Here is a 13,045-nt window from a genome sequence, read left to right as displayed (position 1 = left end):
TTGTCTCTCATGTCAGCGTGGCTGCTGGCTCCTCGTTTTTTATAACGGGGTCAACTGAGCTCAGTGCAGCGTTGGGCCGAGTCTGTAAATCTCCCGCTCGGCGTCCCCGTTACGGCTCGCTGACGGAGTCCGCGGCGAGCCTTTAGGACGACAGCCAGGGACAAGTTCGTGAGCGATGAAGACGGACGCGGTCCATTTCACTGCGGGCATCGGAGGCGTCCTCCCAGGTGGAGGGACAAAAGCAAGTGCTGACGGGACATTCCGTTCCATCCTGGAAAAGGGAGGGCAGACGCGCCGGAGGCCTCCTGCAGGGGCTATTTCTGTATTTCCCTACAGCTGCCGAACGTGCAGACATTTTTTTTTTTTAAATATATTTTATTGATATTTTACAGAGAAGAAGAGAGAGGGATAGAAAGTTAGAAACATCGATGAGAGAGAAACATCGATCAGCTGCCTCCTGCACACCTCCCACTGGGGATGTGCCCGCAACCAAGGTACGTGCCCTTGACCGGAATCGAACCCGGGACCCTTGAGTCCCCCAGGCCGACGCTCTATCCACTGAGCCACACCGGTCAGGGCGAAGTGCAGACATTTTAATGTAGAGCTTTAAGAAAGGAAATTAACGAGCCGTCTTGTATTGGATTGTAATAATGAAATAGTCGTGCATAAAATCATATCATGAAAACATCAACTGTTTATAACACTGAGCTGCCCCAAGAGAATCTCATAACCACAAAGATAGTACCATGCCCCAGCCCTGGCCGGTGTGGCTCAGTGGACAGAGCGTCGGCCTGCGGACCAAAGGGTCCCGGGTTCGATTCCGGTCAAGGGCGCGTCCTTGGGTTACGGGCTCCTTCCCGGCCCAGGCATGTGCAGGAGGCAAGCCATCGATGTGTCTCTCTCCCATCGATGTTTCTGTCTCTCCCTCTCTCTTCCACTCTCGCTAAAAATCAATGGGAAAATATCCTCGGGTGAGGATTAAAAATAGATAAATAAATATAAATATAGCACAATGCCCCAAACCCAATTACTGACAGAAAAACACGCAAGTAAACAGGAAATGACAATGCACTACAGAACAGAGTACATGTTAGGATGTGTCCTGGGGACACGCCAGCTCCTGGTACAAAGGAAGGTTTTGTTTTCTTACGAAAGTGGGGCGCTGTATCCTCTGCTCCCTAAAGGTCAGATCTGGGAGTGATGAGTCAGGAAAGAATTTTTTGTTGTTGTTGTTAATTCTTGCCTGAGGATTTTTAAAAATATATATTCTATTGATTTTTTATAGAGAAGAAGGGAGAGGGAGTTAGAAACATCGATGGGAGAGAAACATCGATCAGCTGCCTCCTGCACACCTCCCACTGGGGATGTGCCCGCAACCAAGGTACATGCCCTTGACCGGAATTGAACCCGAGACCCTTCAGGTCGCAGGCTAACACTCTATCCACTAAGCCACACCGGCTGGGGCATGAAAGAACTTTTTTTTTTTTTTAATTTTTTTAAAAATATATTTTATTGATATTTTACAGAGAGGAAGGGAGAGGGATAGAGAGCTAGAAACATCGATGAGAGAGAAACATCGATCAGCTGCCTCCTGCACGCCCCCCACTGGGGATGTGCCCGCAACCAAGGTACATGCCCTTAACCGGAATCGAACACGGGACCCTTCAGTCCGCAGGCCGACGCTCTATCCACTGAGCCAAACCGGTTTCGGCAGAACTTTTTTTTTTAAATATATGTTTTTTGATGTCAGAGAGGAAGGGAGAGGAAGGGAGAGATAGGAACATCCATGATGAGAGAGAATCATGGATTGGCTGCCTCCCCCACACCCCCCACTGGGGATCGAGCCCACAACCCAGGCACGTGCCCCTGACCGGAATCGAACCCGGGACCCCCCAGTTCACAGGCCAACGCTCTATCCACTGAGCCAAACAGGCTAGGGCGTGATCAACATTCTTGAGGCAATAAATAGAAAATGAGCAGTCGGGGGATTCTACTTCTTTTTCCTTAGAGGATGTTTATTAAAGCTGGGGACAGCGCCTTGGTTGTGGGCACATTCCCAGTAGGGGGCGTGCAGGAGGCAGCTGATGGATGTTTCTCTCTCATCGATGTTTCTCTCTATCCCTCTCTTCCTCTCTGTAAAAAATCAATAAAATATATTTAAAAAATAAATAAAGCTGGGGACAATGAAACCAGGAAGGGCCCGGATCACAGGAGAGGACTCGGTGGGGGACTGCGCCAGGCCAGGCTGCTCGGGCTCAGTAAGAAGCCGGGGAAAAGGGGCCCTCGGGGACAGGGTCGGGGGTCAGTCCCGTGTTCCCGGATGTGGCTACTGGCTGGGACCTCAGTTCTTCTGGTCAGTGAGAAAAGATTTTAAGGCCAATGGGAATGAAATTCAAGTAAAGTGGGGTTTATTGAAGATACACTCCAAGCCAGGAGCCGGCCAGACGAGAGAGACCATGGCCCCAAACTCCTGGATTATGTGTTCTTTTCGGGGATTCTACCTTTTTAAAGATTTTCTTTATCGATTTGAGAGAAGCATTAATTTGTTGCTTCACTTACTGATGCAACCACTGGTTGATTCTGTTATGTGATCAAGCCAGAAACCTTGGTGTATCGGGACAATGCCCCGGCCGACCAAGGTACCTGGCTAGGGTATTGGGGGGTTCTACTTTAGAGTGGGGGCCAGAAAACTTAAAATTCTGTTGTTTTTAAAATATATTTTATTGATTTTTTACAGAGAGGGAGAGAGATTGTTAGAAACATGGATCAGCTGCCTCCTGCACACCCCCCACCAAGGATGTGCCCGCAACCAAGGTACATGCCCTTGACCGGGATCGAACCTGGGACCCTTCAGTTCCCAGGCTGACGCTCTATCCACTGAGCCACACAGGCTAGGGTCTGAGGACAGATTTAAAAGCTCTCGCCTGCCTGGCATGGCTTTGCGGTTGAGCGTCGACCTATGAAAATGGAGGTCAGGGTTCAATTCCTGGTCAGGGCACATGCCCGGGTTGCGGGTTTGATCCCCAGTAGATGCTTCTATCTCCCTCTCCCTCCCTCTCTAAAAATCAATAAAAGACATTGAAAATAATAAAGCCCTAATATGCAAATAGACCAAATGGCAGAACGACCAGTCGCTATGATGTACACTGAGCACCAGGGGGCAGACACTCAATGTAGGAGCTGGGCTCACAGCTGGCGAATGCAGCAGTGGTGGCAGGGAGCGGGCCTAAGCAGGCAGGTACCAGACTGTGAGAGGGCGCAGGCTGGGCTGAGGACCACCACCTCCCCGCGCCCGCCCAGTGCACAAATGTCGTGCACCGGGCCTCTGGTATTGAAAATAAGCTCAGCAGGGGCTCCCTGCGGCCAGGGCTGGTCCCCTGCACCTCCCACCTGCCGGCGGGGGGGCCTGTCCTCGCGGCTGGATCCTCACACACACACAGCCCTGACGTGGCTCAGCCCATCCCCGGAGACAGACAGGCCACTGGGCCAGCCGGAGGGACAGAAAGGCAGGCTGCAGGACCCGTAGTGAAGAGGAGATGAAACCGAGAAAGGAGAAAGGAGACGGGGAAGGTGCACACGGGGCTTGCAGTGCTGATCGTGTTGTGGCTGAGAAAGGGGGGTGGGTACCGGGCTTTTGCTGTCATTGGGTCTTCCATGCTGTATGTGTGACCCGTGTGCACATGTATGTATATATGTATGTTGAGTCCAGAAGATCCATCAACACCCAAGGCTGGCGACCCCCGAGGAGTGTGATTCTGAGCTCGCTGGATGGGCCTCCCTCGGCATTCCCGCCAGAGGCCTGGGCCCCGGGTCCTACCCGACGGCAGGGGACGCGGCAGAGGACACCCCCGGGCACAAGCCCCTCTCCCCTTCTCGTGACGCCCGATTCTGTCCCTTTAACGCCCTATGTGCACGCAGCCGCTGCCACGGCAGGCGGACGCGCGGAAGACCAGATTACTCATCCCGGGCCTACAATCACTGCCCTGCTTCCTTCGCCACTTCCATTCTCCCAAGTTTTATTCCCAAAAAGGGGGAGGGGATTAAAAGGTCCATGAAGAGCGATGACCATTCGACTGGACGCACCATTGCGGGCCGCTCCGACGGCACCAGCCGCTTCCCGCCGTCCGGGGGGCCAGCGCTTCCCGCGGGCAGGGGCCGCGCACGCCGAGGGCGCCCGGGTGACACGCGGCCTCGCCTCTACTTGTCCTTTTCTTTCTGCTCTTTTTCCTTCTTCTCCCGCTCAGCCTTGGCTTCCTCCTCCTCGTGCTTTCTGATCAGCTGCTCCACCTCCTTCTGCTTGAGGACTCTGATGAGCGTCTTCCCGTTCTCCCTCGTCAGCGTGGCGATCTCCACTAGAGCAAACACAGCGTTACAGCCACCCCGGCAGCGAGCGAGGGGTCTCGGCCAGCCGCCCTCTCCACATCCTCGCGCCTTCGCTCACTCTCTCCCAGGACTTATGCCCAATACGCTTAACGGGCACAAAACACCTTCATCTCAGCACCGTCATTATCGGTTTTACTTAAGTGCCTTCCTCTGCCCACTCCAACCTCCTGAGCGGCCGCACTGTCACCCTGGACACAGGACAACCAGCCAGGTGCCGGCGCGAACCCGCCTCAGCTGGTGGCCGAGGGAACCGTTTCCTGCCGGAACCTCTGACCAGTAATTACACGGATTCTCACGGACTTTTCAAATCCCTTTTCACAACGAAGGCGTGAAGCGCAGGCTCCCTGCCTGTGGACAAACAGGCAGACTGACACCTACAGAAGGAACTCTGAGCCGGGAGGACGGAGTGGGAAGTGGGGGTGGGCGGAGGCCGCAGCAGAGGCGCGTAAGGCATCCTCTGAGGGCAGGGGACGTCTCCTGAACTAACTCATCTGCTGGTTCACCATTTTGAAAAACATTACTGAGCAATACTGCCTCATACAGCGACATGACAAGCTACAGAGAGCATTTAACACTGCAGACGGGGGCTTGGCATACGAGATCAGTAGACTCAGAAGAACAGAGATCCCACAACACGTACATATAAACATGTAACTACACACACGCTCATATGGACACACGAACACAGACACACCCATCACGAAGTCGGTCAGACAGTCACCGACGGGAAGCAGCACCGCCCACGAGGACCCCAGGCCCACGTCCTCACGCCTGGAACAGGTGTGAGGCCGCCTGACCTCAGGTCAGGCCACCACGCTACAGGCCTTGACAGGAGCGCTCAACCCCTCCCCCACGGAAGCACCTTTCTCGGCAGAGAGCTTGCTGACGTCCATGGTCTTGTTGAGGACTTTGACGGCTAGCGCGAGTGCCGACTTGAGGGTCATCTCCCCTTCTTTGTAGTCTTGTTTCAGCATGGACACAGCTGCCTGGGAAACATGGACAGGGGATCCCCTTTCAGTCTCGGCGTTTTTAGGAATAGACCTGGGCAGAGGATGATGCCTGAACTAGGATTAGCAGCATATAACCAACAGAAACAGTCTGATGGCAGGGAGGGTAGCCATGGGGTGGGTAGGGGGGGGGGGGGTGCTGACGCTCTGTGCATGGAGTCTAACCTGGGGCTCAGACCTGCAGGGCCTGTAAGAATTCAGGGAGGGTCTGTGAACCAGATGTGAAAAAAGCTGCGTCTTATTTTCACCACTTCTCACTGAAATTAGCATGTTGCCCTGGCCGGTGTGGCTCAGTGAACAGAGCATTGGCCTGTGGACTGAGGGGTCCCGGGTTCAATTCCGGTCAAGGGCACATGCCCTGTTTGTGGGCTCGATCCCCAGTAGGGGGCGTGCAGGAGGCAGCCGATCCATGATTCTCTCTCATCACGGATGTTTCTCTCTCTCTCCCTCTCCCTTCCTCTCTGAAATCAATGAAAAAATATTTTTTATATTTTTAAATTGATTTCAGAGAGGAAGGGAGAGAGATAGAAACATCCATGATGAGAGAATCATGGATCGACTGCATCCTGCATGGGAAATTGAGCCCACCACCCGGGCATGTGCCCTTGGCCGGAATCGAACCCGGGACCCTGTAGTCCACAGGCCGACGCTCTATCCACTGAGCCACACCAGCCAGGGTGAAAAAATATTTTTTAAAAATTAGCTTTTCCTTTCGTTACAAACGTAGGCAATGAACCCCAGTGGTTTAGCAGGACCTGTGGCTTCATCGCCAACAGCAGTCACAGCTGCTAAGATTGCTGCCGCTCCCTGAAAACCGTTTACGGTCATCACTCTCTAGCAGGGGTCCTCAAACTGCGGCCCGCGGGCCACAGGCGGCCGCCGAGGACATGGATACGGCCCGCCGGGGGCCGCTGCCTGTCCTGCTTAGCAGCCGACGCGTCCCGGGCCCGCAGTGCGCATAGGAATTTGTTCATAGTTTCTTTTTTAAACTATAGTCCGGCCTCCAGCGGTCTGAGGGACAGTGAGCTGGCCCCCGTTTAAGAAGTTGGAGGACCCCTGCCTAGATGGCGGCAGCCACCAGACCTGCAGCCGGACCGCGCAGCCACCCGGAACTCACGGCGCTGTTGTTCCCGATGCAGGTGGCCTTCCAGCCCCCGTAGTTCCCGCTCGGGTCGCTCTGGTAGAGCTGGAAGCCGTAGTGCTTGTCCCAGCCGATGTACAGCAGCGACACCCCAAAGGGACGCTTCCCTTTAACACAGAAAACGCGGTCACAGAGCGGCAATAGGACGCAGGTCACCATGGTTACGTGAGCTCCCTGAGGCGGCTGAGAGCCTGTCCTGGGAGGCTCAGCATCCGTAACTGCTTTGGGTTCTGGCCACCACACAGCTCCGTCCAAACGCCCACTTTTGTTCCCAGGATTGGGGCGTTCCCAGGAGACGGACTGGCACAGGCCCCGTGCCGAATCCCGTTATTATGCAAAGAGCAATGTGTTTCCAGATCTGAAACCGTTATTTTGGTCTCTCAACGGCCTATTAATAAAACATGGTAATCTACACCACGGAAGCCAGTTATTTCACGAAGCAGGGATGTATGGGAAGGATTTACTTCCTCACTTAATTTTCTTTTTCTTTTTTTTCTTTTTTTAAATATATATTTTTATTGATTTTTTACAGAGAGGAAGGGAGAGGGAGAGTTAGAAACATCAGTGAGAGAGAAACATCGATCAGCTGCCTCCTGCACACCCCCTACTGGGGATGTGCCCGCAACCAAGGTACATGCCCTTGACCGGAATCGAACCTGGGACCCTTCAGTCCCCAGGCCGATGCTCTATCCACTGAGCCAAACCAGTTAGGGCCTCACTTAATTTTCAATTTCCTTTTACCATCCCACAGCTGCTGTTACTCAGAAAACGTGTTCACTTTCTGGAGTAAAATTTGTCCCAAACTTCGTACCTCCAAACTGCGTGTAGGCCTGCTTGATGTCACACAGCGCCGTCACCAGCTGCTCACAGGGAATCGGCTCCTGGTACTGCAGCAGGTACCTAGGACGAGGAAATGGCAGGTTACTTTTCTTCCCTAAAACACATATACACGGCGTGGCCAGGTTATGGTATCTCTGAACGCATAATAATCCAGCCACTCAGTGTCTATGCTATAGAATAAAAGGCTAATATGCACATTGTCCCCTCGATCAGCAGGCAGGCCGGCCAACTGCCCATGTCCCCTCCCCCTGGCCAGGCTGGCCGGACCCCACCCATGCACGAATTCATGCACCGGGCCTCTGATATATATATATATATACACACTGAGTGGCCAGGTTATCATGCGTTCAGAGATCATCATCATCTGGCCACTCCGTGTACATTCTAAGCAAAGGGCCCTCTGAAAAGAAGTCTATGCCGTGGGACAACAGAACAGTCACTTGTAATTTGCAAGGGGAGGTGGGGCAGGGGAATGCCAACATCCTAACGTTCCCACGTCAACAACATTTTACAAATTTGCGTTTTTGTTTTTAAACAAACAATCATTTTCAATTAACGGAGTTGTAGTGGCTTCAGTTGTTGAGTTCTCCTCAGAAAGGTCAAGCTGGCCTACGAGCCGCCGATCACGCTCTTCACGACGTACCTTTGCGCAATGAGCCTCAGCTCGTTAGTCAGCACGTTGGCGTCGGAAGTGATGCCCGCCACGCTGCACGCCATGTCCCTGGGGAGAAGGAACACGTCCATGTGTGAGCGGGAGGCGTCTGAGAGCGTCCCTTACAAGCACCAAGGGCCACCTTCTCCGGGAAGGGACCAGCTGCTTCACGCCACAGAAGCTTCTGTCTGAACAGCTCTCTTCGTAGGATAAACCTGCTGTCAGGTGACAGGAGAGAGACCCTGCCCCCTTCAGCCCTTCAACAGACGTACTCACCACCCCACACTATGAACCGCTCGGAGAGAATGAACACCAGGAAGTGAAGGAAATCCCGGGAAGACTCAGAGAAAGGCTTTGCTGGACAGGAAGAGAGACTCCCCATGCTCTTGGGTAGTGAGCATTCCACCTGCTAAGGCCTGGTTGGGGGTGCAGTGAGGGGACCAGGGCTCGGCTCAGACAAAGGGTGCACTTCCTGTCCTTGCCCCCTCCCGAGGGCTGCCCCGGCTCCCTGCAGCCCACACCGCTGTCACTGCGCCTGGGCCAGCCTGCAGGCCTCCCAGTGGGACCAGCAGTGACTGCGCAGGGATGACACCTCCCTATATAGGGTTATAGGGCATCACAAGGCCCTATGACCGGCACTCACCCGGCCCACCACTCGGGAAGGCTCTCACGGAGATCCAGCCCCGCCAGCTAGGCAGTCCCGCTCGCCCAAATCCCCGAAACGACGGGGCTCACCTAACCTGCTCCCCGACCTCCAGGAGGTGGGAGTCAGGAAAATGCCACAGAATTCCCGAGCAGCCGTTCTGAACAATACTTAGCGGGCCTGCTACATGCCCAACATGTGCTACTGTGTTTCATCCATTTTATCCCATTTCATTACACTGCCAGCACCACTAGGAGGCGCTGAGGCCCAGAGAAGTTAAACAATTGCTGCGAAGCCACAGCTCCTATCAGCAGAGCGTGGACTGAACCCGAATCTGTTACCAACACAAAGCACCGTTCTCCACTAAGTGCTGGGCCCCGCCCTTAAAAAGAATTACACAGCCCGGCCGCGTGGCTCCGTGGCTGAGTGTCAACCTATCAACCAGGAGGTCACGGGTCGATTCCCGGTCAGGGCACAGGCCCGGATTGCGGGCTCGATCCCAGTGTGGGAAGTGCAGGAGGCAGCCGATCCATGATTCTCTCCCATCATGGATGTTTCTCTCTCTCCCTCTCCCTTCCTCTCTGAAATCAATAAAATATATATTGAAAAAATTACACATGATCCCAAGCCTCAAAGAGGTTTCAAATTAAATAATACTCAAACATTTCTGCCAGTAAAAACACCATAACCTGTTCCCTTCCGTTTCACTGCCACATGGAACAGCCCTCCCCATGCAGGAGCGGTCCTACTATGTGAGCCCGGGAGCTCCTGAGACGCCCCCTGGTCTCACGCACTCGTTGAGTTTATAAATCTTCTCGGAGAAGAAGACTTCGTCCAGGAGCTTGTGGATGTTGCGCCGCTCGGCTGCGAGCAAAACACCGTCGTTGGCCAAAATCCCCAGACAGGTGCCGGCATGTCCGATGGCCTCCATGGCGTATTCCACTTGGTACAAGCGACCTGCGGAACGCAAGCGGTGAGACGCGGAGACGCCAGCGAATCCGAGAGTCCGCAGGGACACTCAGCCACACACATACACACACACACACACACACACACACAGTCCCGCCTCCACGCTCCCGTGTGGCATGGAATCATCCCGGCGACCACAGTCACTTCAGAGCACAGAGCGGATGAGCAACGATAACAAAATGTCTAGATTCGCCCCCCCGCCCCGCTGCCCCCCCCAAAAAGTCAAACACTGGAAACATTTTGAGACGATTGAACAGGATCAGTCTTACCTTCCGGGGAAAATATCGTGGTCCGGGAGTCGTATCTCCGAGACTGCAAAGGAAGCACACAGTGAGTCCCGGCCGCGGAGAGCAGCCCCAGCCCACAGGCCGCCTGTAACACGTCCTCCCGCTCCCCCGTCCTCATCCACACCCACCCCTGAGCTGCGTACGAGCGCGTCGCCTTGTCGGGCGACAGCTTCCGGGCAGGTGTAGGACTTACCATGTTTCCTGAACTTTATTGCTCCTGCGAAGAGAAAACAGGGTCCTTATTAACATGAAACTCACAATTTATAAAAAGCATGTCCGTGACTTTCAAAAATGTTTTGTTGCCCTGGCTGGTGTTGCTCAGTGGGTAGAGCGCCAGCCTGCAGACTGAAGGGTCCCGGGTTCGATTCCGGTCAAGGGCATGTACCTTGGTTGCGGGCACATCCCCAGTAGGGAGTGTGCAGGAGGCAGCTGATCGATGTTTCTCTCTCATCGATGTTTGTAACTATCCCTCTCCCTTTCTCTCTGTAAAAAAATCAATAAAATATATTTAAAAATATATATATATATGTATATATATATATATACATATATATATATATTTTTTTGTCCATTCCCCTCATTTGGCTTTTTTTTTTTTATAAATCATGGTCAAGTCCAATCTCTTTTATTTTGCTGTTGATCCTCACCCGAGGATATTTTTTCCATTGTTTTTTCATTTTTTAGAGAGAGTAGAAGGGAGGGGGGAGAGAGACAGAGAGAGAAACAGCGATGTGAGAGAGAGACAATGATGGGTTGCCTCCGGCAGGTGCCCTGACCAGGGCCGGGGACCAAGCCTGCAGCCCAGCTCCATGCCCTTGACGGGGATCGAACCAGGGACCCTGTAGTCCCCGGGCTGACACTCAGTCCACTGAGCCACACCGGCCAGGGCTCACCTGGCTGACTTCACGCGGCGGCTACCCGGTGCGGTTAGGCGCTGCCGCTGGAGCCCCGGGAGCGGTCACCGCGCCAACCACTGAGCAACACCGGCCGGGGCCCGACCCTGACCGTCCCTGTCCACAGGCGGGAGGTCAGGGGACACACAGCGGAACGTGGGGAAAGTACTTTTCCACAAACAAACGAACAAAAAAACAACACAACGAGCCCACGGGAGACACGGCAGAGGCGGCGCGAAGGCTGCGAACCGCCGGGTCTAAGAGGAGGAACCGGGCGGGGAAGAAGAGGGTCGGGCCCCGGCCGGTGTTGTTCAGTGGTTGGCGCGCCGTCCCGCACACCGAGGGGCCGCGGGTCCCACCCCCGGGTCTGGGTCCCCGGACCGACGCTTCCCTCCCACATCCATGCGTTTCTCTTTCCCTTTCTGTTTCCCTCTCTCCGCCCCTTCCTCTCTCCGAAATCAGTTTTAAAAAATAAAATAAAATAAAATAAATAAAGAGGGTCCGGCTGGGGTCATTCCGGTGACCATGATTCCTTCGGAGCACAAAGGGAATGAACAGTGATTTAAAAAACAAAAAAACAAAACAAAAAAAGACAGCGTCTGGACTTTTCACCTGGCTCCGCGGGAGGGAGGGCGGGCGGCAAGCTCGGCGTCACCGCTAACGGGTCCGGCCAGCGGCACCCCGGGGCTCGGCTTGACTCGGGGCGAAAGCCGGACCTCAGACCCCGCCGCCCGTCTCCCCAAACGGGACCCCAGGCGTGGCGTCTGCAGGGCCCGCGCGCCCCGGGAGGAAGCGCGAACTTTCCCTCCAGGCAAAGGGGCTCCGCCGGGCGGGGGCGGCGGCGGGCTGGGGCCTCCGGTCCCCGCTGGCACGTGAGGGCGACCGCTCGCTCCCCCTGGCACCGACGGAGCGGGTCGCTTCCCCGCGCGGCTCTTCCCGGCACGGAAGCCACGCTCCTCGGTGCCGCCCCTCTCGGCCCCAGCCCCGCGAGCCCGCTCCGCGCCGGGCCTACGGCGGCCGCCAGGGGCCAGCCCGTCGCCCAGGAGCGCCGCACAGTCATCGCGAGGCGGCCCCAGGCCGGACCCGCTCTGCTGCGGCGCCCACGACCCTCGCCCGCCCGCCCGCGGGGACGGCGGCCAAGCTTCCGCGGTGCCGGGGGACACGGACTCACCGGGGAAAAGGCACTGGAGTTAAGGTCTACACGGAGGGTTTCACCCGCGGGAGAAAGCCACCAGCGTTAGGCGAGTGTCCGCTGCCAATATGGCCCCCGCGCGTGCGCAGAGCCGGAAGCCCTCCAGGGGCGGGGCCGAGGACACGGAAGTCCTTCAGGGAAGGGGCGAAACCGCGGAATTCCTCCAGGGGCGGGGCCTAGAATGCGGAAGTCCTCCAGGGGCGGGGCGAGAACGCGGAAGTTCTCCAGGGGCGGAGCCGAGGGTGCAAAAGGTCTCCAGGGGTGGGGCCTAGAACGCGGAAGTCCTTCAGGGGCGGGGCCGAGGGGCACGGAAGTCCTTCGGGGGCGGGGCTAGAACGCGGAAGTCTTCCAGGGGCGGGGCCGAGGGCGCGGAAGAATCCTTCAGGGGCGGGGCGAGAACGCGGAAGTTCTCCTGGGGCGGGGCCTAAAATGCGGAAGTCCTTCGGGGGCGGGGCCAACAACGCGGAAGTCCTCCAGCACAGGGGATGCTGCGTTATGGGAGCAGGGAGATGGGGTGCTGCGGCCCTGCGGGGTCCTCAGCCCGAGGAGGGGGCGACATAGGGTGGGGGAGCGCCGGCAAACCTCAGCGAGGGAGAACGTGGGGTCAACAGCTACTCCTGCTCCGCACCTTCCCGCTGTGCTCGCTTCCCCTTCAGCACTGCCAGCTGGGACAGCACCCGCGGGACCCCCAACCTCGCTCCCTGCTCCTTCGTCCCCCCCTCTGCCTTCCGCCTCGTCCGTCAGACGCTCTCCCCGCGCCGACCTAGTGAAAGCGAGGCGGACCTCCACCCCCCCAGCACCATTTCTCTTCTGTCCTGAAACTCAGTGTTCAGACGTGTTCACCATCCATCTCCCCTTTCTGGGTTCCATCCCTCTGTAAACTACTGACTATTCACGTTTTAAGTTATTGTTTTTTTTTGGTGGGGGATGGGGGAGGCTAGAAGGCTGACCAGCTCTGGAAGAGACCTTGAGACACCATCTAATTCGAAATATCGATCTGTGTGTTTCGTGGACAGGGCGCACGCCACCGACAGGAAA

The 13,045-nt window shown here is 55.8% G+C and overlaps 1 protein-coding gene across 1 annotated transcript; it reads right to left on the bottom strand.

The window, feature by feature from the left end:
• Nucleotides 1–3,995: 3,995 nt before the first annotated feature.
• PSMA4 (proteasome 20S subunit alpha 4) lies at nucleotides 3,996–12,102 on the bottom strand. The gene is made up of 9 exons (XM_080651395.1): nucleotides 11,987–12,102; nucleotides 10,116–10,139; nucleotides 9,905–9,947; nucleotides 9,461–9,623; nucleotides 8,015–8,092; nucleotides 7,343–7,431; nucleotides 6,508–6,638; nucleotides 5,246–5,369; nucleotides 3,996–4,352 (listed from the first exon to the last, which is right to left on the bottom strand). Exons 2-9 carry the CDS (start codon nucleotides 10,116–10,118, stop codon nucleotides 4,198–4,200), a joined length of 786 nt encoding a protein of 261 aa, XP_080507521.1. The 5' UTR covers nucleotides 10,119–10,139; nucleotides 11,987–12,102; the 3' UTR covers nucleotides 3,996–4,197.
• Between the last annotated feature and the right edge of the window lie 943 nt (nucleotides 12,103–13,045).

The sequence above is a fragment of the Plecotus auritus genome (genome assembly GCF_963455305.1).
Source record: "Plecotus auritus genome assembly, chromosome: 15".
NCBI classification, from domain to species: Eukaryota; Metazoa; Chordata; class Mammalia; order Chiroptera; family Vespertilionidae; genus Plecotus; species Plecotus auritus.
Note: the sequence above shows the minus strand (reverse complement) of the source record. Positions and strands in the feature narration are given on the sequence as shown.

What these genes read in the sequence shown, in the direction of transcription:
- PSMA4 (XM_080651395.1), bottom strand. An exon ending in CACGATATTTTCCCCGGAAG is followed by an intron (nt 9,624 to 9,904) that starts GTAAGACTGATC and finishes TGCGTTCCGCAG; the next exon opens with GTCGCTTGTACCAAGTGGAA. An exon ending in CTGAGGCTCATTGCGCAAAG is followed by an intron (nt 7,432 to 8,014) that starts GTACGTCGTGAA and finishes TCCTCGTCCTAG; the next exon opens with GTACCTGCTGCAGTACCAGG.